At 44.3% G+C, this 20,919-nt stretch overlaps 1 protein-coding gene across 4 annotated transcripts in view; it reads right to left on the bottom strand.

Moving 5' to 3' along the window:
* PTPRA (protein tyrosine phosphatase receptor type A) overlaps nucleotides 1-20,919 on the bottom strand; it is a 138,220-nt gene that overhangs the window by 51,514 nt on the left and 65,787 nt on the right. For all 4 annotated transcript variants that reach the window (XM_070949061.1, XM_070949064.1, XM_070949065.1 and 1 more), the window contains exon 3: nucleotides 2,750-2,828. In XM_070949061.1, coding sequence (XP_070805162.1) covers nucleotides 2,750-2,822 — 73 coding nt within the window. In that variant the 5' untranslated portion in view covers nucleotides 2,823-2,828. The remainder of the gene's footprint in view (nucleotides 1-2,749; nucleotides 2,829-20,919) is intronic.

The raw sequence follows: 20,919 nt of genomic DNA, 5'->3' as shown, positions 1-20,919 counted from the left end.
GTCACTCAGCTTAATCTCTGGCACGCCTCCTTTTCTACTGCGTGCGCTTGTTCCTCTGACGCTGGCGTGGATCCAGCCAAGACTTATCTCCATCACTGTCTGACTGCGACTGTTCGGAGATACCTGGCTCCTGGCCAATCTCTTCTCCCTCGGGAGACACCTGAGGCATTGCCAGAGAGGAGGGTCCTGGAGAGGGAGGCCTGGCCAACTCCCCTCCTTCATCTTCGGAGTCTTCTCCTTCCGATAAGACGGGCTCGGGGGTCGGAGTCACAACAGCAGCGTGCTGGAGGAGGCTGTGGCAGCTGAAAACGGAGCTTGGGGAGGGGGGCACATGTGCCCTCCCGAGCTCCGTTGTGGCTGTCAAGAGTGCTGGAGGAGGCTGTGGAAGCCAAAAACGGAGCTCGGGAGAGCCGCACGCGGCCGTACCGAGAACCGTTTTTGCTGGCAGCACGCTAGCAAAACAAGCCACTAGCTGAAGTGGCATTTGATCGCAAGGCAAGGAGGCATTGAGAAATGTTTCCCCTTTTGCATTCGAGAAGGGATGGGAAAGGAGCAAAGGAAAGAGGAAAGACAAAGAAAAGGAAGGGAAGATGGGAAGAGAGCAAGGAAGGAAAAAGAAGGAAAGAGGGGAAGGAAGAAGAAAGAAAGGAAAATGAAGGGGGAAAGAATTTAATTTAATTTAATTTAATTTCCAATTTATATACCGCCCTTCTCCCTGAGGACTCAGGGCGGTGGACAGCCAAGATAAGAACATAGAATACAAATATTAAAAACAGTTAAAAATATATATAAATTTGGCCCAAAAGATAAGAAATCACAAACTGATTAAAAGAATTTAAAAATTTCTTCTTAAGCCAGCCCGGCTTGCTGGAAAAGATGGGTTTTAAGAAAAAGAAGAAAAGGGAAAAGGGAAGAGAAGGGAGGGAGGGAGGGAGGGAGGGAGGGAGGAAGGAAGGAAGGAAGGAAGGAAGGAAGGAAGGAAGGAAGGAAGGAAGGAAGGAAGGAAGGAAGGAAGATTATAATGAGAGGGAGGGAGGGTCTGAGAGAAGTCCTGCCTTGGCCACCAGCAGCCCTGCTGCCCTTTCGCCATTCTCTTGTTTCTTCCTCCTCCTGACCTCTCCTGGTGGTCTCCCATCCTATCACTGAGGTTGCTTTGGTTACAAAGCTGGGTCTCCTTGCGTGGAGAGAGAGTGGGTCTCCCTCTGACCCACACACTTTGCCCTCCCCGCACACACCATGAGCAACCTGGACCAGGAGAGCGAGCACAGGAGCCGTGATGAGGAGGGTAAGTGCAGCCGGGCGCCCCTGGCACGAGTGACCTCGAGCTAGCCACGCCCCCCCAGTCACGCCCATCTGCCGCCCCACCCCCCGAGATCAAACCCAACCCTGATGTGGCCCTCAACGAAATCAAGTTTGACACCTCTGGGATAGAACACAGCTGGCTGGGGAATTCTGGGAGTTGAAGTCCACACATCTTAAAACGGCTAAAGTTGAAAAGCAGAATATACAGGACAAGCACAACTTTTTAAAAAAACCATCTGGCACTTCGCGTACTGTTTTAAAGGTGCAGACATCAGGACAGACAGAGAGTCCTCGACTTACAGCAGTTCGTTTAGCGACTGTCCAAAGTTACAACGGCACTGAACGGCATTTTTCATACACTGACGGCCGTTGCGGCATCCCCCGCGGTCACACGATTTACATTCGGATGCTCGACAACAACTGACTCGCATTTATGACGGTTGCAGTGTCCCCGGGAGATCGGTGGCGTCATGCCCTTTGGCGACCTTCTGACCAGCGAAGTCCACGGGGAAGCCAGGTTCACTTAACAACCGTGTTACTAATTTAAGAACCGCAGGGGTTCACTCAGTGGTGATATGTAAAATTTGTTACTACCGGTTCTGTGGGCGTGGCGTGGGGGGAGGGGGGTATAATATGACTGAGTGGGCGTAGCCAACTTTTTTTTTTTTTTTTAGACTTTTAAAACCATTTTTTCTACAACCTCTTCGGCTGAAGAGGTTGTAAAAAAATGCTTTTAAAAGCCTCTGACGATCCCAGCTGACTTGCCTGATCGGCAGAGGCTTTCTTTTTTTTAAAAAAAACCTCTGACGATCCCAGCTGACTTGCCTGATCGGCAGAAGCTTTTTCTTTTTTTAAAGCCTCCGACGATCCCAGCTGACTTGCCTGATCGGTTTTCTATAACCTCTTCGGCCGAAGAGGTTGTAGAAAAAAATGCTTTTAAAAACCTCTGAAGATCCCAGCCGCGCGGATCATCAAAGGCTTTTTTTTTTTTTAACTTTTAAAAGCATTTTTTTGGCCAAAGAGGTTGTAGAAAAAATGCTTTTAAAAATAATTTAAAAAAGCCTCTGATGATTGTGAGGCTCAGCTGGGCAATGGGGGGGGGGGGGCAGGGATTTTTGCTACCGGTTCTTCGAACCACCCGCTTCCATCCCTACCGGTTCGGGCGATCCAGTCCAAACCGGGAACATTTCACCCCTGGATTCACTTAACAAACGCAGCGAGAAAGAAGTCGTCAAATGGAGCAAACTCACTTAAGAAATTTCTCGCTCAACAACCTACATTTTGGGCTCAGTTGAGGTTGTATGTGGAGGACTACCAGCAGTAGAAAGGCAGAGATACTGGCATTAAATAAAAGCGTATCAACGGTCAAGAATAGACATATATGTCTAAAGAGATTTTGTCATGTCTGCATTGAGCCAGTCTCCTGAAAAACTGACAGGTAACTCACCTGAAGTTATATTGGCAACACCAAGATATGTTAAGCAGCTGCTGAATAGGATAACAAGGAAGCATATACCCATATTGGCCTGAAAAACAAAAACACAATCTTTGGTTAGCGATCCGTGCTTGCATTAAGCAATGTATTTTGTCCGATGCACACCACCTTTGCAAATGAATGTTTTTCTTCGGTTAAATAATATTAATTTCATATTAATAAATAGTATTACTATGCATTCATAAGAATATTTCTTAATAGTTGTCCAAGTGGATAACCGAGAGAACCCAGAGCTCTTCATCGGAGTATAAACACATGTTCTTATTTGGTAACATTTATTCTCCAAAATTCATCGCCTAGAGGCGGCTGTTTCCCAATCTTTACATAAGTAGCTAAACTATTTCCCAATTTCTGTCATCAGGTGCCAAAATTATTTTCACTCCAACAATCTACTCACTAAAAACAAAAAAAACAAACCAACCCATGATTATAGGTGGAGAACGAAGGCAAAGATGTTACATTAAAAATAGGAACTTTATGCCGATACGGGAAGTCCTCGACTTACGACAGTCCATTTAGTGACTGTTCAAAGTTACAATGTCTCTGAAAAAAATGACTTATGACTGGGGGGGTGAAATCCAGCAGGTTCTGACAAGTTCTGGAGAACCGGCAGCAGAAATTTTGAGTAGCTCAGAGAACCGGCAAATACCAACTCTGGCTGGCCGCAGAGTGGGGTGGGAATGGGGATTTTGCAGAATCCTTCCCCTGGAGTGGGGTGGGAATGGGGATTTTGCAGTATCCTTCCTCTGGAGTGGGGAGGGAATGGGGATTTCTTGGGGATTCTTCCCCTGCCACGCCCACCAAGCCACACCCACAGAACCAACCAAGAGGTTGTAGAAAAAATACTTTTAAAAGTAAAAAAAACAGCCTCTGATGATCGCACGTCTCACCTGGGCATGGAGGGGGGGGGCAGGGATTTTTGCTACCGGTTCTCCGAACCACCTGCTGCCATCGCTACCGGATCAAGTGATCTGGTCCGAACCGGGAGCATTTCACCCCTGTGTTGGATGTATAGTCAAAATCTACGTCCCCTTTATGAGCAAGAAAAAAATGGAGTATAAAATTCTCAAAGTGTCTTGAGCTAAAGGGATTTTTTCCTAACAAAAGCCCCAAAAAATAAATATTACAGTTCTTTGCGATACTTATTGTATGCATTGCTAGATCAGTAGAGATCACAAAGCACCTAATCCAATAAATAAAAAATCTTTAATTGGTAAGGCATCCACAATAAAGAAATCAAAACAACCCCCCCATAATAATCAAAGTTAAGCACAATATAAAGATAAATCATAACGACAATGTAGGCAGTCCTTGAGTTACGACCGCAACTGAGCCTAAAATTTCCATTGCTATGCAAGTTAGGTGAGTTTTGCCTCATTTTAGAACCTTTCTTGCCATCGTTGTTAAGTGAATCACTGCAGTTGTTCAGTTAGTAACACCGTTGTTAAGTGAATCTGGCTTCCCCCTTGAGTTTGCTCGTCAGACAGTTGCAACTCCGAGACACTGTAACTGTCATAAATATGAGTTGCTAAGCATCTTAATTTTATTTATTTTTTTAAATAGTTTTTATTAAACATTTTTCACCTTTAAAAACAAAAACAAAAATAACCAAGAGAAAACAAGCCAAACATAACAATGTAGAGTCGTTTTACAGCTTTCCGTATCAGCATAGATGTTCTGTTTTTATAATTTGTACTTCGACATTGCCTTAATTTTGATCACGTGACCCTGGGGAATGCTGCAACGGCCGTAAGTGCGAAAAAACGGTCGTAAGTCCTTTTTTCCCGGCGCCGTTGTAACTTTGCTCATTAAAAACGGATGGTTGTAAATTGAGGACGTCCTGCATGGATCAAGCAAAAAGCCTACCAATAGTTTTTACGCCGTCAGAATTTGCAAGAAGTGCTAGAAGCATCCAATGACCAAAACGCAACTCAAGAGAGGAAACGTTTCCGATGTTAACATCGCACACAGCTGTGGGGGCGACGGTTGCGTCTTGCAAACGGTCCCGGCACGTAACTGACCTCATGCCTCCTCGTTGCAGGAGGGAAAGGGAGGGAGGAAGAAAAGACATTCCTGCCCGATTCTGTTGCAATGAATGAATCTATTCCAGCAAGAAGTCTTGGGGTTTTCCAGCTGAAGGGGGGGGCTTTTCCCGGAGTCTGATCAGGAAATGCCGTTATCTGATTCCAGGTGCTACGAGTGGAAATCAATGTCTTGTTTACTAACGTTCTCTGGAACTGTAAGGAGAAGCCATATTTCTTTCCATCCATCCATCCATCCATCCATCCATCCATCCATCCATCCATCCATCCACCTTTCAGAGGTGGGTTTCACTTTTTGTTACCACCAGTTCCGCACATGCGCCCTGCCTCAAAAACATCCCTAAATAGGATGGCATAGAGCCAGGGCCCACCCGCGAATTCCGCTACCTGTTCGCCGAAACCAGTCCGAACCGGCTGAATACCACCTCTGCACCTCTCTTATCTCTTCACTGCCTATGTCTCTCATCTCTGTCTCTATCAATCTATTACCTATTTATCTCTCATCTCTCGCTCTATGTATCATCTCTCTCTCTTTCTCTCTCTCCCTCTCCTCCCTCCCTTTTGGAAACATGCACAAGAGGGGTATCCTGGGAGCCGGAGCCGGCTCACGGGGTGCTTAGATCTGGCCTGCGGGGCTGTCCTACAAACAGCAAAGGACCGGCCCCTGGTGCCTCTGCCAGCGAAAATGGGCTCCCAGGCTCCATTTTTGGCTGCAACGGCCTACTGCTGTCCTCTGCCAGTGAAAACAGAGCTCGGGGGGGGGCGCATGTGGCAGAGGGCAGAGGGCGGCAGGAGGCTGTCGCAGCCTAAAACGGAGCTCGGGAGACCGTTTTTGCTGGCAGAGCGCTCAGGCCACCACACACACGAGTGATGTCAAGCTGGCCACACACACACACACACACACACGCACGCACACACACACGGCGGTCAAATACAACCCAGGTGCAGCCCTCAATGAAATCGTCCGTCCGTCCATCCATCCATCCATCCACATACGCATGCCTTAAAATTAACGACTCGGCTAATCCATCTCTCCTGCTGGATAATCTGGTTCAAGGTTGACCCGCTGTCTTCAAATGGATCTTTTTAATTAGATAAAAAGATAATCTAATTTAAAATTTAATGAGACACTTAAGATGAGCAATCGGCAGGCCTGCTCGATTTAACCGGCAGGAAAATGAGGCTGCTTTGCACAGCTTCTCACAATATTTGGGTGGGGAGGGAGCGAAAGAAATGGGGAGCAGCTAAATGAAATATCTCTTCTTTATCTAAGATGTTGAAGAGATACTTCCCACCAGAGACAACAATACCAAAAAAAAAAAAAAATTAAGAATTCGAATTGAGAGAACACAAAAGTCCTCGACTTACAACCACAATTGAGCCCAAAGTTGCAGTTGCTAAGGGAGATATTGGTGAACTGAATTTTGCTCCTTTTTACTGCCATAGTAAATGTTAATGTACCACGATCCACATGTTAAGTGAATCACTGCAGTTGTTAAGTTGGCAACAAGGCTGTTGAGTGAATCCAGCTTCGCAATGACTTGGCTTCTCAGAAGGTCGCAAAAGGTGACGGGGCAGTGCAGACCGTCGTAAATATATGTCAATCAACAAGCTCCTGAATTTTGATCACGTGATGATGAGGATGTTGCAACAGTCGTAAGAGTGAAAAATGGCCAGAAGTCATTTTTTTTCGGTGCTGTAAATTTTAATGGTCACTAAACAAATTGTTGTAAGTTGAGGACTAATGGTTAAGGCACCAGAGGTTAGAAGCTAGGAGACAGTGAGTTCTAGTACCACTTTAGATATTATAGCCAGCTGTGTGACTTTGGGCCAATCACAAGGAGATGGAGAGTTCTAGTCCCATCTTAGGCATTATAGCCAGCTGGGTGACTTTGGGCCATTCACCAGGAGACAATGAGTTCTAGTCCCACTTTAGATATTATAGCCAGCTGTGTGATTTTGGGCCAATCACAAGGAGATGGAGAGTTCTAGTCCCACCTTAGGCATTATAGCCAGCTGTGTGATTTTGGGCCAATCACCAGGAGACAGTGAGTTCTAGTCCCACCTTAGGCATTATAGCCAGCTGGGTGACTTTGGGCCAATCACCAGGAGATGGTGAGTTCTAGTCCCACTTTAGACATTATAGCCAGCTGGGTGACTTTGGGCCATTCACCAGGAGACAGTGAGTTCTAGTCCCACTTTAGACATTATAGCCAGCTGGGTGACTTTGGGCCATTCACCAGGAGACGGTGAGTTCTAGTCCCACATTAGGCATTATAGCCAGCTGTGTGATTTTGGGCCAATCACCAGGAGACAGTGAGTTCTAGTCCCACTTTAGATATTATAGCCAGCTGTGTGATTTTGGGCCAATCACCAGGAGACGGTGAGTTCTAGTCCCATCTTAGGCATTATAACCAGCTGGGTGATTTTGGGCCAATCACCAGGAGATGGTGAGTTCTAGTCCCACCTTAGGCATTATAGCCAGCTGGGTGACTTTGGGCCAATCACCAGGAGATGGTGAGTTCTAGTCCCACTTTAGACATTATAGCCAGCTGGGTGACTTTGGGCCAATCACCAGATGGTGAGTTCTAGTCCCACCTCAGGCATTTTAGCCAGCTGGGTAAGTTTGGGCCAGTCCTTCTCTTTCAGCCCCTCCTTACAGGATTGGTTGTTGTGAAGAAAAGAAAAAGAGTTTGGAGTATTAGATATGTTTGCCAACTTCAGGGGTTTTTTTTAATTAAAAAAACAAAACAAAAAAACCAAGATATCAATAAATAGATGAAACAAATTAGGTCTTCTTATCTAGGATTTACAACCCTTCAGACGTAAGGAAGAATAGTCTTCAAAATCATTCTGCATCATACCGACGAGGTTCGTCACCTTGTAAGGGAGAAGGGCGGCATAGAATTGTAATAAATAAATAAATAATCTACCTTTTTTGGTCTTGCTTCGTGTTTTAAATACGAATATTTAAAAACTACATGAACAGGCACTGCTTAAAAACAAAAACCCTGTTTCTGCCACAAGAATAGATTTCTCCTTCAAAGGGAGAGAAAAAAAAGGGAATTTTTTTTTTGTTAGAGGCCAAGACTCCGTTGTACAAAAATGGACGTGTTCTAAGAAGAAGAAAAAAAGAAGAAAGGCCTTATTTGAAGCAGAGAATGCAGCATCAGAGGGAAGACGGCGGGAGATTTCCCTCAGGCGTGTCAACCTTAAGACAAGAGATGGATTTTCCTGCAGGGAATCGCTTTGAAGATTAAGATGGGACTCGGAATTCAAAAGCTGTATCTGCCACCGTGAGATATAAAATGTGAGGTTTGTTTCCAATTCAGCCTTGTCGTTTAGGACAAGGGGTCCATCACCGGGTAAATCTCGACACGGTTTTAAAATTCTCACGACACTCTGTAACCGTGATGGTGAACCTATGGCACGCGTGCCGGAAGTGACATGCTGAACCATCTCTCCGGGCATGGCAGCTGTCGCCCGTTGCACTTCTGGATTCCGGTGTGCAAATGCACACCAGCCAGCTGGTCTTCGAATGTGTGGGAGGGTAGGAAACCGGAAGAGCAAAGCTCCCTGGCGTGCACGCGTGCGCTAGGAAGTTGAGCTTCCGGTTTCAGGCGCTCCCGTATGTGTGCGCCAGCCATCTGGTCTTTCTGCATGCATGCACAAAGCACTGTAATGCTCTCTACCTGGGGCTGCCCTTGAGGACCATTTGGAGGCTTCAGCTGGTGCAGAATGTGGCCGCGCGGGTTGTGATGGGAGGGTCCCGATACTCCCATGTTACACCTCTCCTGCGCGACTTGCATTGGTTACCGGTTGCCCTCCGGGTGAGGTTCAAGGTGCTGGTGATGACCTATAAAGCCCTACATGGCTTAGGACCAGGATATTTGGCGGACCACTTACAACCAGCAACGATATCCCATCGCCCGGTGCGTTCTCACAGGGAGGGCCTTCTCCGGGTGCCGTTGGCTAGACAATGTCGGCTGGCGGCCCCCAGGGGTAGAGCTTTCTCTGTGGGCGCGCCCACTCTTTGGAATCAACTCCCGCTGGGGCTTCGGTTGGCTCCTGACCTTCGCACCTTCCGCCGCGAATTAAAAACATGGCTGTTCACATCGCCCAGCCTGGACTGAGGGGATTTTTGATTATTTTAATGGGTTTTAATATATGTTTAAATTATACATTTATACATTTATGTATTTTATGCATATTTAGGTATTTTATGTTTTATTGGGCTTGTTTTTATTTGTTGTGAGCCGCCCTGAGTTCTATGGAGATAGGGCGGCATACAAATTATATTAAATAAATAAAATAAATAAATGCATGCCAGAAACAGGAAGACCAGGTGACCAACACACATGCACACGTCGGAAACCGGAAGCTCAGCTTTACGGTGCACGCATGCGGGCCGGGGAACTGCTCTTCCGGTTTCAGGCGCTCCCATGTGCGCGCGCACTCCCGTTTCGGCACTCGGTGCTGAAAAGGTTCGCCAACACTGCTGGTATAAGCAAAAGTCCTTGGCTCCTCTACCAGCAGTTGGAAAGTGGAAAAAATGTCTGCTAGGCCCTTTGAACGTTGTGAAGGATGGAGCAGGCAGGAGAAAATGTTCAGCCGGAAGATGGCGAGGGGATTATGAAGCCTTAAGCGACTGGCAGGGGTTTCGTGGAAAGATGAGGGTCTTCCTTACCCCTTTGGGATCAAGAGCAACCTACCCTCCTCCGTTCTTGATGTTGTGAGAACACACACAGCCAGGGCGATGGCTCTGAGTTTTCTTTTCTGGGTTTTCCGTGGGCATTTGAGGACATCAAGGGAAAAGATCAGGGAGGGAGGGAGGGAGGGAGGGAGGCAACACTGAAGTAATGCAGAGTTGGAGGGAGGGAGGGAGAGAAGGAAGGAAAGAAAGAAAGAAAGAGGGAGAGAGAGAGAGAGAGAGAGAGAAGGATAGAGACAGAGAGGGAGGGAGGGAACTCTGAAGTAATGCAGAGTTAGAGGCAGGGAGGGAAGGAAGGAAAGAAAGAGGGAGAGAGAGAGAGAAGGATAGAGACAGAGGGAGGGAGGAGGGAGCGAACTCTGAAGTAATGCAGAGTTAGAGGGAGGGAGGGGAGGGAAGGGAAGGAAAGAAAGAAAGATGGAGAGAAAGGGAGAGAAGGATAGAGACAGAGAGGAAGGGAGGAAGGAATGGAGGGAGGGAGGGAGGGAGGGAGGAAGGAAGGAAGGAAGGAAGGAAGGAAGGAAAGAAAGAAAGGAAGGAAGGAAGGAAGAAAGGAAGGAAGGAAGGAAGGAAGGAAGGAAAGAAAGAAAGAAAGAAAGAAAGAAAGAAAGAAAGAAAGAAAGAAAGAAAGAAAGAAAGAAAGAAAGAAAGAAAGAAAGAAAGAAAGAAAGAAAGAAAGAAAGAAAGAAAGAAAGAAAGAAAGAAAGAAAGAAAGAAAGAAAGAAAGAAAGAAAGAAAGATTTCTATGTAGGAGGAGAAGATCTAACTGGCATAAGCCTAATTTCTGTCATGATAGATTGTTTTCCTCTTTTTTAATAAAAAACCTCACCGTTTCAAAACATAGAAAGAATGACTGGGGGTTGTGGGGGGGCAAGTGAGGTCAAAGGTTAGCCAAGTACACACATCCTCACGGGAGGGAGGAAGGAAAGAAGGGAGGGAGGGAGGGAATGAGGACTTTTGGCTAATTGCCAGGAGACTGTGTGTTCTAGTTCTCTGTGGGGGCACCTACCCTCTGGAACCAGCTGCCCCCTGAGATAAGGAGAATCCAAGACCTCCGTGCCTTCCGCCGTGCCCTTAAAACTTTCTTTTTTCATCAAGCCGGGCTGGCTTAACATATTTTTAAATTTTAAATTTTTAATTGGTTTGTCATTTTAAACTGGGGCCAAATTAATATATATTCTTTTAATTGTTCTTAATGTTTGTATTGTATGTTTTTATCTGGCTGTACACCGCCCTGAGTCCCTCGGGAGAAGGGGCGGTATATAAATTTGAAATTTAAAAAAAAAAAAAAAAGCGGTAGATAGTATAGTATAGTTTATTGAATAGCCTGAAGGCCTTTTCAAACAAAACAGAAAAGAAAAAGGGAAAAAGATAAAACAGTTATAAAAATAGCAATCTAAAAATATATGATAGATGACATTAAAATTTTACAATATCAAATTTCAATAGCTAAGTTGCCAAGACTAGATAACCCAAATAGGATAGCTCCTCTCTAACTGAGCTCATCTTCCTTACAATCGATAAAATGTTTTTTGATATAACTGGCTCGTATTGCCGTCATTCTTTTAAGGTATCGAGTGATCGCTCTTACCAGGGGAGGAGAGTCAGCCCTCAACAGAAATGCTAATTTTTGGCTTATATTCCAGTGGGGAAATTTATTTATAATTGGGGACAGATATTGTTTTCTTACTTCTTGATAGAGACTACATTCGAATATTATATGCGCCGTGTCCTCCACGACGTTTACCCCACATATGCATATTCTTTTGTCATACGGGATTTTCCGATAGCGGCCGAATCTAACGTTGGTATCTAGAAGTTCGAATCTAAACTTATAACAAATAACTGTCTCTCCACTGATGGCATTTCTAAATGTAAATACTTTTCCAGAGTGAAAGTTGTTTTAACTGCTGTCAGCAGTTTAAGGGAATGATTAGTTGAAAGGGTTGCCATGTCCATTTGCCCATGTATATCTTTAATCCGTTGTTTAACTTGGTTCAGTGTGTCACACAACGGGAACCCTACGCCATATCGGTTCAATATTTCTGACAGCCGGGTTAGCCAGGCCTCGGTGGGTAGATAAGTCTAAGGGCTATTGCTAAACCCGTGGTTTGCTTATGGGACTATTTTTGTCATCGAGCGCAATTATGTGACTATGAGACGCACAATGCAGCCGTTGTGCATTGAGTCCATATCTGTACTATTATTTAAAAGTGAGAGTCTTTCAAACATGTAAAGTAGAGAACTGATTTAGGGTTGTAGCAAGAACATTCGTCAAACTTTACAGGGAAGAAAATGAAGTACCGGTATATACCAGGGGTATATACCAGGGGTGAAATGCTCCCGGTTCGGACCGGATCACCCAATCCGGTAGCGATGGCGGCAGGTGGTTCAGAGAACCAGTAGCGAACATCCCTGCCTCCCCCACATGCCCAGCTGAGTCGCGCAATCATCAGAGGCTTTTTTAAAAAAAAAAATTTAAAACCATTTTTTCTACAACCTCTTAGGGCAACCTCTTTGTTTTTAAAAGAAAAAAAAAGCATCTGATGATCGCGGGGCTCAGCTGGGATCGTCAGAGGCTTTTAAAAGCATTTTCTTCTGCAACCTCTTCGGCCGAAGAAGTTGTAGAAAAAATGCTTTTAAAAGCCTCTGACGATCCCAGCTGAGTTGCCTGATCGTCAGAGGCTTTTAAAAGCATTTTTTTTTACAACCTCTCCGGCCGAAGAGATTGTAGAAAAAATGCTTTTAAAAGTTTTTTTAAAAAAAGAGTTGGCCACCCCCACCCAGTCACATTACCCCCCACACCACCAAGCCACGCCCACAGAACCGGTAGTGACAAATTTTACATTTCACCACTGGTATATAGACTGTTTATAGTCTATACAGTCTATAGTCTATAGTATATATAGACTCTCCCAAAGAGCAGCACAGAGTTGCTGTTTGTCAGCAAGAAACCGAAAGCCCAGAAACTTGTGAATGAGATTTCACAGAACCAGGGCTGTAGAACATCTTAGCTTACGTAGGTAAAACCTGGCTAGAAAGAATATGTATAGTATATATAGTATATAGTCCCTTTTTGGATAAATTCCAAATTAAGGGCTGCATTTAGATTTGCTAAAATCAGCAAACGAAGCCGGAACGCAAAAGAATGAAGTGTTCTCCTTATTATACCACGAAGGATGCAAACTACAAAAGGATGTTAATTTTTATCATCTGGACAAGGAAGTTTCAAAGCTTCTTTTTAAGAGCTTGTTTGCTTTATGGACAAACATCCGTTATCCTCCTTTATCCAATGGAATGTCCCTTTTTTTTTTTTTAAAACAGAAACGTCTAAATTATGTCGTTCTCGTTGCTGTCTCCAGCGGGGTGGATTGAAAGAATAGTTGACTTGCCAGGAGGTGAAACTATGAATGGGCTGAAGCTGAACAAAGACTTAATTCCAGTTTAGCGTGAGCAGAGCGCAGAATGGCAGGACTGCATAACTGATTGGTTCACACAATTCTTCTGGACAGGGATTGGCTCCTTTCCCAAGAGGGCGGATCCCACGTTTTGTCCCTTAAAAATAAAAAAAAAACAGAATTGGGACATTGAATGGAAGGACTTGGGTAAAAACTCCGATGGCTCTGAAAAAGGACCCTGGCATTCATTTTTTTTTTCTCTTTCAAAAATCTTTCCAAGAATTCATTTTCTCTTGCCTTCCTTCTCCTTTCTTGACTGAAGCTCCTACACGTTTTCTGCCAATACAGGCAGTCCTCGACTTACGACAGCTCCTTTAGTGACTGTTCCAAAGTTACAACGGGCCTGGAAAAAGCGACTTATGACCGTTTTTCACACTTACGACGGTTGCAGTGTCCCGAGGGTCATGCAGAAAATCCGAAAATCCAGGCAGTTCAAATGAACGCAGGTAGTCCTCCACTTACAACTTAACTTACATTCGTTTAGGGACCATTCGAAGTTACAACGGCATAGGAAAAAATAACCGACGACCATTTTTCACACTTACGACCGTTGTAGCCTCCCCATGGTCACGTGGTCGAAATTAAGAAACTCTGCAACGGGTTCATATTTATGACGGTTGCAGGGTCCCACTTTGTGACCATTGTTCACACTTACAACTTTTGCAGCCAATGGTCACACGATAAATTCAGACACTTGGCAACTGGTTCATACTTATGACCATCGCTGTGTCCCACAGTCAGGCGATCCACTTTTGCGACCTTCTAACAAGCAAACAATCAACCGGGGAAGCTGCATTCATTTAACAACCGGGTTACATGTCAGTGGCAGGGATTCATATAACAACTGTGGAAAGAAGGGCTGTAAAATCGGGGAAAACTCACTTAACAAGAGTCTCACTTAGCAACATCAATTTTGGGCTCAATTGTGGTCGTAGGTCAAGGACTACCCATATGAAAATCCGAATTAAGGCATCCCAGAAACATGTAGACACTGCTTGGCCAATGGCCACGTCCCACAAATAGGAGGCCATCACTTTTTTTTTTTTGAGATTCCTCTGTTCAACTGCTTTTTACCATTATAAGTTTTTTTTTCTTAGCAATACCAGAAGTTGCCTCCTTCTGATTTAAATTTACAGCTAAGTCCTCAACGTACGACCCTAATGGCGCCCAAAATTTCTGCTGCTAAGCGAAACAGTCGTTAAGTGAGTTTTGCCCCCATTTTACGACCCTTCTTCCCAGGGTTGTTAAGTGATTTATCACTGCAGTCATTCAGTTAGTAAGACAGCTGTATAGAGAATCTGGCTTCCCCATTGGCTAGTTCAGGAAGTGATCACATGATCCCAGGGCACTGCAAGCATCCTAAACACGAACCAGTTGCCGAGTGCCTGAATTTTGATCATGTGCCCACGGGGATGCCGCAAAGGTCGTAACTATGAAAAACGGTCATTAAATCCTTTTCAATGCCGTTTGTAAGTTTGAACTGTCAGTAAATGAATGATTGTAAGTTGAGGACTAGCTCTATTATTATAGAAGAGGACATCGGTAGCTCAGGGCGCAACATCTATCAATGTGGTTGCTAGGAATCTCAAAACAACTCGATGGGACATAACCCAAAAATATGGACATCTTCCCTGCGTGGAAAATTTTACATTGCAAAACCTGGAGGTCTTTAAAGGGCTGAAGACGAAGATTTGAGCGACATCAGGAAGGAAGGAAGGAAGGAAGGAAGGAAGGAAGGAAGGAAGGAAGGAAGGAAGGAAGGAAGGAAGGAAGACAGGAAAGAAAGAAAAGGAAGAAAAGAAGGAAGGAAAGAAAGGAAAGGAAGGAGGAAGAAACAAAAAAAGGAAGGAGGAAGAAAGAAAGAAAGAAGGAAGGAAGGAAAAGGAAGAAAGACAGGAAAGAAAGAAAAGGAAGGAAGAAGGAAGGAAGACAGGAAAGGAAAAAAAGAAGGAAGAAGGAAGGAAGGAAAGAGGAAAGAAAGAAAAGGAAGGAAAGAAAGACAGGAAAGAAAAAAAGGAAGGAAGGAAGGAAGGAAGGAAGGAAGGAAGAAAGAAAGGAAGAAAGAAAGAAAGAAAGAAAGAAAGAAAGAAAGAAAGAAAGAAAGAAAGAAAGAAAGAAAGAAAGAAAGAAGACAAGGGGGAGGGAGGGGAAAAAGGAAGACAGGAAAGAAAGAAAAGGAAGGAAAGATAGAAAGAAAAGAAAGAAGGAAGGAGGGAAGAAAGGAAGGAAAAAAGAAAGAAAGAAAGAATGGAACGAAGGAAGGAGAAAGAAGACAGGAAAGAAAGATAAAAAGAAAAGAAAAGAAAAGAAAAGATCCGGTCCAAGAGGATGACAAGACAACCAAACTATTTCATGGACCAGATTCTGGAACTGTGTGGATAAAATGACCTTACGAAGGAAAGGAGCCAAGTTTGAAGGACGGGCCAATTCCGTTCCTTCGTTTCCCGCGACTCTTTCCATTTTTCTCCAGGTTGCACAAAAAAGAAGACCGAACAATCGCTGGAAAGGTTGTGGCCCCTAGGATCGTCTTTTAACACGATCCCCCCAACAATTAAGTGTTGCACCTGCAACAACAAAGCCCTCGGAGGCCTTATGAACTCTGCCTTGGCAGCCAAATGTATATTTGACAATAGCAATGTGAAGGGGAGCCAAAACTGTTTATTATGACTCTAAATTCCCCTCTCCGGCTGAGAACTCAGCTAGCCTTTTTAAAAAAGAAATAATCTCAGACTGAAGTCATGCGAGTGGCATACAAGGGAATCCATTCTTCAGTTGAAGGTATTTCCTGCAAAAAAATGATTGCTAATAAGAAAACTTTTGCAAATTGGTTCCGATGGTCTGCTGTAATTTGAAAAACTGCCAATATCCTCTCTCTCTTTTTTTTTGTTATACTTCAGAAAGTTTAATAAAACAGCTCTTTATATTTTGTTCGTTCTCTGCATGTGTCTTCAATGTTTATGTATTTTTTTTAATACCTTTAAATTAAACCGCATACCTATGATTTAATTGAAGGGTAAGGCACTGAACAAATAAATTTCTGCTTTTGTTACGGTTCAGTTCAGGCAGGTTAACTTCAGTTATTAGGTGGGTTAAAGAACAATAAATAAAATACGGAGCAAAAAAACCCCCTCACCAGATATTTAAAAAGATTGCGAGTAAAGGAAGCTACATTTCTTCCAAATTTATAACATCTAAAACGAGTCGCCTCTAAATTTCACAATTTAATGCCGGAGAGCATTAAAAATTCATATAAGGGTCCAATCCAAGGACTTTATTAAAAGAGGTGAACAAATGGAACTGGAAAAATTTTAACTCTTTTGCAAGCTTGATCGAACTGCCTTGATCGATACTGAAGTTTGTTTTCATGCCCAAAAAATGAATTAATTTTCGTTGTTTTGTAAGGCTGTTGTTTTGTTAAGTTGCCATTCTATCAATAGGGTTAATAGTGTACAGCAGGGGTGTCAAAGTCGATTTCCTTGAGGGTCACATCAGGGTTGTGTTTGACCTCGGGAGGGGGGGGCATGGTGAGCAGGGCTAGCTTGACATCAGTTGTGTCGGGGGCGCAGATACTGTGTTTCTCTGCAATAAGACCCTGTCTTAGATTTTTTTGAACCCTGAAATAAAGGGTTCGAAAAAATAATAAGCCCAACTGGGCTTATTATCAGGGTATGTCTTATTTTGGGAGAAACAGGGTATCTGTCATCTATATCATCTATTTATATCGCTCACTATCTTCTATCATCTCTCTCTCTCTCTCTCTCCCTACCTACCATCTATCTCTATATCTATCTCTCTATCTCTCTATCTATCTCTCTATATCTATCTACTTACCTACCTACTATCTATCTCTATATCTATCTATCTATTTACCTACCTACCTACCATCTCTCTCTCTCTCTCTCCCTCCCTACCATCTATCTCTATATCTATCTCTCTATCTCTCTCTATATATCTATCTACTTACCTACCTACTATCTATCTCTATATCTATCTATCTACTTACCTACCTACCATCTATCTCTATATCTATCTATCTACTTACCTACCTACTATCTCTATCTACTTCCCTACCTACTATCTATCTCTATATCTATCTATTTACCTACCTACCTACCATCTCTCTCTCTCTCTCTCTCCCTCCCTACCATCTATCTCTATATCTATCTCTCTATCTCTCTCTCTATATCTATCTACTTACCTACCTACTATCTATCTCTATATCTATCTATCTACTTACCTACCTACCATCTATCTCTATATCTATCTATCTACTTACCTCCCTACTATCTCTATCTACTTCCCTACCTACTATCTATCTCTATATCTATCTACTTACCTACCTATCTATCTCTATATCTATCTACTTACCTACCTACTATCTATCTCTATATCTATCTACTTACCTACCTACTATCTCTCTCTATCTCTATCTATCTACTTACCTACCTACTATCTCTCTCTATCTCTATCTACTTACCTACCTACTATCTCTCTATCTCTATCTATCGATCGATCGATCGATCTATCATCTATTGATCTATCATCTATACATACATACATATATATCATCTATCTCTCTATCTACCTATCTACCTACCTACCTACCTACCTACCTACCTACCGTGTTTCCCTGAAAATAAGACCCTGTCTTATTTTTTTTTTTTTTTTGAACCCTGAAATAAGCGCTTGGCCTTATTGCCATGCACTCAAAAGCCCGATTGGGCTTATTATCAGGGGATGTCTTATTTGGGGGGAAACAGGGTAATGGCCTGAGCATTCTTGCCAGTGAAAACGGGCTCCCGAGCTCCATTTTCGGCTGTGACAGTTTCCTGCAACCCTCTGCCAGCAAATACGGAGCCTGGGAGGGCCGCCTACGGAGCTTCGTTTTCGCTGGCAGAAGCACCGCGGGTCGGTTCTTCGCTGTTTCCAGGGCGGGCCAGATCTAACCATCCCATGGGGCGGATCCACCCCCCCCCAAGGCCTTGAGTTTGACACCCCTGGTGTACCATGTCTTTATGTCTTACATTACGGGTAGTCCTCGACTTACGATGGCAACTGAGCCCATTTTTGTCGCAAAAGCGAGACTGTCGTCAAGCAGCTTGGACTCATCCTATTCTAGCACGGGGTCCTCAATCCCAGGCCCGTGCGGTCCACTACCTGGCCGCAGGAGAAATGGAGCTAGGTGCGTTGAGCACAAGCGCCCTCCGTTCAAGTGCCTTCCGCTTGCGCGAGGGGAGCTTTGTGTGCGAGTTGCAGGCGCACGAGTGGAGCTTCACCCGCGGGTGTAACCTCCCTCCACTGGCACATGACGCTCCCGTTCGTGCAAGCGGAGGACCCGTCCACGGGGGCCACGTGGCATAAATGGAGCTGTGGGTGAGCCTGCCACTCACACGTTGCCCCCCTGTTGTAAGTCGAGGACTATCTGTGTCGCCTGCCCGATCGCACATTTTGGAGGGAAATCAATGGGCAAGCTTTTATCATCCTTTTATTGCTAACTGCTCTTAAAAGTCCTAGGATAAGATGACACGGCACAATCAGAAAACATCGGTTTTTGCGACCCTCCTTGTGAATGAAAATAGGATGCACATCTATAATTATAAATACCCAGCAAATACTTTTGCCATGAATACTAAAGTTCCTGGTTGGTAACTCTTGAATTTCTGTGAAATCTGCTGTGCTGAACAGTGTGCATGTATCACTGTGTGTGTGGGAGTCTACGGATGTCGGGAACATAGCTAAGTTTATTCGAAAATATGCTGCAAGCTTGCAATGTAGCAGAAAAACACATTTTGAAAAAAATCTGTATTACGAGTTTTTTTAACCCACCTGTATTGTTTTTATACGTAACTCAAGGCGAAGAATATTCCTAATAACCATCCTCCCCTTTTCCCCGTAATAACAACCCGGTGAGGTGAGATGGGTTGAGCTGAGAGAGAATATCCCAAAGTCACCCAGATGGCTTTTATGCCTAGCCTGGAACTAGAACTCCCAGGCTCCTGGTGATTGGCCAAATGTCACGCATCTGTCTTTCAGGCCTAAGGCTGGACTAGAACTCACTGTCTCCTGGTGATTGGCCAAAAGTTCACCCAGACTTCTGTGCTTAAGGTGGGACTAGAACTCACTGTCTCCTGGTGATTGGCTCAAAGTCACCCAGTCGGCTTTCATGGCTAAGGCATGACTTGAACTCACAATCTCGGGCTTTCTAGCCTAATGCCTTAACCCCATGATGGCAAACCTATGGCACGCGTGCCACAGGTGGCACATGGAGCCATATCTGTGGGCAAGCAAGTGTTCCCCTGGGTCAGCTCCAGCACACATCGGCCAGCTGATTTTCGGGCCTTCTGGGCCCACTGGAAGTCAGGAAATGGGCCATTTCTGGCCTCCGGAGGGCCTCGGGGGGATGGGGGAGGCAGTTTTCACCCTTCCCAGGCTCCAAGAAAGCCTCTGGAGCCTGGGAAGGGCAAAAAACAGGCCTACTGGGCCCACCGGTAACCTTTTTGCCATCACGTGCCAAAGCGGAGGGGGGGGGGTAGTGCGGGGGGGCCACGCGCACATGCGTGGGGGGTTGGGCGGGGGTGCATTGAATTATGGGTGTGGGCACGCATGCGCGTGAACCCCCCGTGCTCCGCCCGCTTTTGGCACGCGATGGCAAAAAGGTTAGCCATCCCTGCCTTAACCACTAGATTTAACTGGCTGGCTGTATTTTATATTATATATTAGACTTCTGCATCAAAAGCAATCCGGGTAAGAGCAAAATATATTATTTAAGAGGTGTTTCATAACAGCCTTGGAGGAACCTAATATGCAGTAAGCATTTGAATTAGCCAGATATTTATTTATGATAATATAAAGCCCAGATTCTCAACCTTGGCAAGTTTTAAGATGTGCGGCTTTCAACTCCCAGAATTTTTCTTTTTTCTTTCATTTATATGCCGCCCTTCTCCGGAGACTCAGGGCGGCTTACAATGCGCTAAGCAATAGCCTTCATTCTTTTTGTATATTTATACAAAGTCATCTTATTGCCCCCACAACTGGGTCCTCAATTTACCTACCTTAGAAAGGATGGAAGGCTGAGTCAACCTTGAGCCTGGTGAGATTCGAACTTGCAGTAATTGCAGGCAGCTGATGTTAATAACAGTGTTTTTAGTCTGCTGCGCTAACAGAATTCCCCAGCCAGCCTGATGTAGAAAATAATATTCCAACAATCGTTAAGATTTACAGGGTTTCCTACTGCAGGATTTTCTAAAAAGTCCTGCAGATCCCTGCAATTCCATAAGAAGTTAATTAGATCCCAAGAGATTAAAATGGGGGGAAAAAACCCTCTCAAGCATAGCCAATTTTCTATCACTAAAGCTTTACCTCTTGATCAAGGTTTCCAAGATATTTTTCCCCCTTTTGGCAAACCACTTTTGTGTCCTGAAAAGTCTTGAAACCCCCAGATTTTCATGTAACCTTTTTTTTTTTTTTTTAAAAAATTGATTTATATGCCGCCCTTCTCCGGAGACTCAGGGCGGCTTACAGTGCATTAAGCGATAGCCTTCATCCTTTTGTATATTTTAATACAAAGTCAGCTTATTGCCCCCACAAACTGGGTCCTCACTTTACCTACCTTAGAAAGGATGGAAGGCTGAGTCAACCTTGAGCCTGGCGAGATTCGATCCTACTTTAATTGCAGACAGCTGGTGTTAAATTACAGTGCTTCTGTCTGTTGAGCTATCCAGGCTCTTAACTTAACTCTTAATCTTAACTTTCCTTTTAAAGATTTGGTGGCATCAATGCCCCAAACCAGTTGCTATTTACCAATATTGAATGTGTCATCTAAATTGGAAGGCAGTTTTTAAACGGGTCCAAAAGCTCCCAAGTTAAATACTTGGGAAAACCAAGGAGCGTTTGACAAGGTTTGCATGCCAA

This window comes from Pituophis catenifer, unplaced genomic scaffold, assembly GCF_029215685.1.
Source record: "Pituophis catenifer annectens isolate HBS135680 unplaced genomic scaffold, rPitCat1.0.hap2 SCAF_8, whole genome shotgun sequence".
NCBI lineage: Eukaryota > Metazoa > Chordata > Lepidosauria > Squamata > Colubridae > Pituophis > Pituophis catenifer.
Note: the sequence above shows the minus strand (reverse complement) of the source record. Positions and strands in the feature narration are given on the sequence as shown.